The sequence below is a fragment of the Contarinia nasturtii genome, unplaced genomic scaffold (assembly GCF_009176525.2).
Source record: "Contarinia nasturtii isolate CC-2019 unplaced genomic scaffold, AAFC_CNas_1.1 Cnas_scaffold_1037, whole genome shotgun sequence".
NCBI classification, from domain to species: domain Eukaryota; kingdom Metazoa; phylum Arthropoda; class Insecta; order Diptera; family Cecidomyiidae; genus Contarinia; species Contarinia nasturtii.
Genome location: NW_022198383.1, coordinates 375,982 through 380,049, shown reverse-complemented (window position 1 = coordinate 380,049; position 4,068 = coordinate 375,982). Strand labels below are relative to the sequence as shown.

Below are 4,068 nucleotides of genomic sequence, written 5' to 3'. Positions count from 1 at the left end.
CGCTCGTGTTCAACTGTCATTCGAGAATGAAACCGGTTGCAGTGAACTGTATGTGCCAAAAAAGAGCTAACAGGTAAGCTCGAATACACGTACCAATGCACTCTTAACAACAAAATATGGGGAAATACTGAATGGAGCCAAAACATGATGTATTTACAAAGCCGAACGTACAACACACCAGGTAAATGGTAAGACGAAGAACAGCACAACTTATCCGTTACCTCATTTCTTGTTTGAGTGTAATTTGAAGTTTGAGTAGTATTTTCCCCTCTCTTGACGATCGATGGAGCCGAGCGCACAGACAACTTTCTATTTTACAAGCACGCTGAGCATATTTCTTCGTTCAGTTACGATCAACGCTCACCTCGAATTGCTTTGTATATACGACGATAGCTGCAGCTACGACAATGTTTGCAGTTTAAATCAATCTTAAAGGCAGAATGGTCCACTTAGACCCACTGAAATGACCAATTTTGTCGAATTATCAGATGAGTTGACTTTACCTAATTCCATTTGAATTTGAATGACATCATCTGAAAGATATTTTTTACGACCAATAAATAAGAACGGTTTTGAAAATCGATTTTTGGTTTGGTTGTTTTTACTGTTATTTATTTTGAAAAAATCATCAAGAAGAACAATTGATTGTTATTGAAACCAAAAATTATTATTTTTTTCCGGTTTTTAATGTACAAATAAAATTCTCTGAATAATCAAACAGAAATTTGACTCAATATGTAAATAAACTTGAACTTATACGATATATGTTTCACGAAACAAACAAATAAAAAATAAAACGCTGCAAACGAAAAAAAAAAAACCATTGATATAAAGTAACTGGTTGTAGTAAGTATTTTGAGATTTGTTTATAAACATTCTGCATGCAGTTGAATTTTTGGTGTTTATGTGTGGGTGTGGGGGCTTCCAAAGAAAATACTAAGCAGGAAACGAACATTTGATTAGGATAATTTGTTTAACTGTTGAAACTATAGCTGATCCGAAATCATTCGTAAAAAATACTGTTCCATATTGCAATTGTACCTAACATTCTCTTCATATCAATTCAAATCAAATAAATAGTTATAAATCGTGGCAAGTGAATAAAAAGTAAAAACAAAATTGTAAATTTCCATGACACAAAATTCAAAAGTAGGAAAACTGTCTTGGCATTAACATAAGATTAATTGAAATGAAGAGCGAACTTTCTTCACGAAAACAAATTATACGGAAAAAAGGTTCTTTTTTAAACAAAAAATACTCAAATTTATCTTAAATGGCTAAACATATTTTATGGCTTTCCTTAATTTTTGATTCTTTCTTTTTCTCCATCCATTATTTTGTTCATTTTTTCTCATTCTTTTCATAAAAAACGTTAAAATTTCCTATAGATGTATGTTGGTTTTTCGTTGATATTTCCTGGATTTGAATATGTTAATAATATTTACGCAGAAAAATCGAGGATCGTAAGTACTCAAACAATTGAAGGACTGTTTTTTTTGTGTCTCTGTTAAAATCACAGATAAAACAGAGGGTATCAATAAACCATTTATATATCTCTTAATTATCATAATTTATGCATTTTTTTCCTTGTTTTAACTTAATTTCGAATAATCATTTCATTATCTCAAGAAATTTCTTTCATTTTTCTCGATTGTTTGTGTGTAAAAATCAACAATATTTTTCCTAAAACATACTTTTTTTGTATTTTGTTCACTAAATATACATGATCTTGATCAGCTGAAAACTGCCATCATATTTTATAGATATATATATAAAAAATGTATGTGTGTTTGTTTATTGAAACGAATTTGTACAATATGAATTTCATTTTTCTCTGAAATATTTTAAATGGTATATAGTATACAGCTGATTTCATTTTTTTTAATTTAATTGATTACATTGGTAAAATGTAGATGTCTAAAATTGAAAAGAATTTGGCAAACAAATCAGATCCTTTTTATGGAGATATACTTCAATCGAGTTACACCGAAACTCGTTCGTATTTTTGTCACATTCATCTATTTTCATCGGGCGGAAGTTAGTTTTTAGATCTAATAAATTGCGAATTGTTATTGCCCTACAAACTAGACATTTTTTATGCACTAAATAATCAAACACTTCCATCCGAATTTGTTTTTTTTTTCGGGTTTTTTTGTGGATTTTGTGTGTGAAAAGCCTGATATGGAAAAACCACTACAAGTTTTTGTTTTGTTAAATTATAGAGCATTTGGATAAACCGCTAATTCTATGGTAAATATAGTTTTGGAGCCACGAATAGATAAATCATTTGTCTATATGTGTCAAGACAAAACATTTTCCTTTGCAAAAATCGAAATATGAGAAACTAAATCAACGAACTATTTTTAAAAACAGCACTTAATCAATTTCAATAAGTTAAAAAAAAATACACATCGAATAAGCGCACACATTCATCTGAATTCGTAGATTTGAATGCAACTCTCCGGCACATGTTTTAGAGTTAACGACTGAAACCTGATTTAATGCGAAGAAAAAACAGAGATAAAAGAGAGATTGTGATTAAAATAATGTAATGATAACATTTAACGAAACTATATGCAAGCGAGATTTAAAAAAAACTATTTACCATTCAGATGATCTGTGATAATAGTAACCTTCCATTTCGGCTTTTGATTTTTGAAAGCAAATGTAGTAGAAACCAGCAAACGAAGCGCCATTTATGTCTTTGATCGTATGATCAGGTACCTGTCATTGAAATTTTTTCAATAATGTTTATTGAAATTTTGAGTTAGATTTCGTTGATTTTCACACTTACCAAGAAGTGCTCTTTCCATCGCATGAATACATAATCACTCTTCGCTAAACTGTCATAGTCGAAATTGTCTGAGTTGAATGTTTTCTCGTATTTATTCTTAAACGCGGAGAACTTGCTCTGAAAAAAGATTTAAATCGACAGTGAAATAATTCGATTATTTAAAAAAAGGCTTCGAAGCAATACCCAGTGTTTTCTGTCAACATCTTCATCAGCATCCCATTTTCTTGTTAAAAATGGGTATTTCTTTGAAATGATCTCTCCATCAAAGAATGTCGTCAGCATTGGATACTCGAATGTGAGTCCCGTAATCTTCAAGTAGCCACACAGATATGAGTTCTCTTCGTCGACGTGCTATAAAACGATATTTATTACAATCATACTCAAACGACAAATAAACACGCAAATTACTGATATGCGACTGATAAAACCAATATACATATACCTGCAAACATACTTCCACGGCATATGAGTTGCCTTTCGATTTTTGTGAACCTTCAAATTTTGAGCCATTATATAAAAGAGTCTTTGGAAATCCTAATTGTTTGGATTGCGATGGTGGTGGTATCACTTCGCATTTTACTGGCATTTTGTGATCTGAATTTGTTTTACGTTGAATTTTGGTTATTTAATAAATGTGTATAAATAACAAATGACCAACCGAAAAGAAAAGAAAAACACACACGAAGAAAAACACTACTGCTCTGCAGTATTTGAAATACCAGTTGCGTGGTTCGAATTCTCTCACTTTACTTCGATGCAAAATTGTGTTTGTGCAACAACGAAGCGACAAAAACAATTTTATTTCTATTTTTCTGCAATTGGTTTACTCAACAAGTATAAATTTATCAGCACAAAATCGATAATTGTACACACGTGAGCCGAACACAAAAAAAATTTGTTACTGCGAAAATAGTGATTTGACAAAAATTTCTTTGCAGACCAAAAATAATACGTCAAACTCGAATGCAATTTGCGATGTTACAAAAAAAATTGCTCTCTACTCGAGCCTCACAAATGAATGGGAAAATAGATTTTGACAACTGCGTGATTGTGTCAAACTTGTGTGCAATACACTCGCATGCATATGTGTACATCGTGGGAAACATGCTGAAATTTGGGATTACCCGATTTGAACGTTACAAAAATCATTTTTTTCACTCAAGTCCAATATTTTAAAACAAATCTTTAAATAATATCGCAATTTCCCGTGTCTTTTAAGTATTTTTTTACGAAAAATTACCAAAAATCATTCAACTCAGACATTCAATATCAAA

At 30.9% G+C, this 4,068-nt stretch overlaps 1 protein-coding gene across 1 annotated transcript; it reads right to left on the bottom strand.

Moving 5' to 3' along the window:
• Positions 1-664: 664 nt before the first annotated feature.
• On the bottom strand, positions 665-3,795 carry LOC116343761 (glucose-induced degradation protein 4 homolog). The gene is made up of 6 exons (XM_031771985.1): positions 3,453-3,795; positions 3,237-3,388; positions 2,978-3,145; positions 2,795-2,911; positions 2,606-2,724; positions 665-2,493 (listed from the first exon to the last, which is right to left on the bottom strand). Exons 2-6 carry the CDS (start codon positions 3,378-3,380, stop codon positions 2,430-2,432), a joined length of 612 nt encoding a protein of 203 aa, XP_031627845.1. The 5' UTR covers positions 3,381-3,388; positions 3,453-3,795; the 3' UTR covers positions 665-2,429.
• Positions 3,796-4,068: the final 273 nt, after the last annotated feature.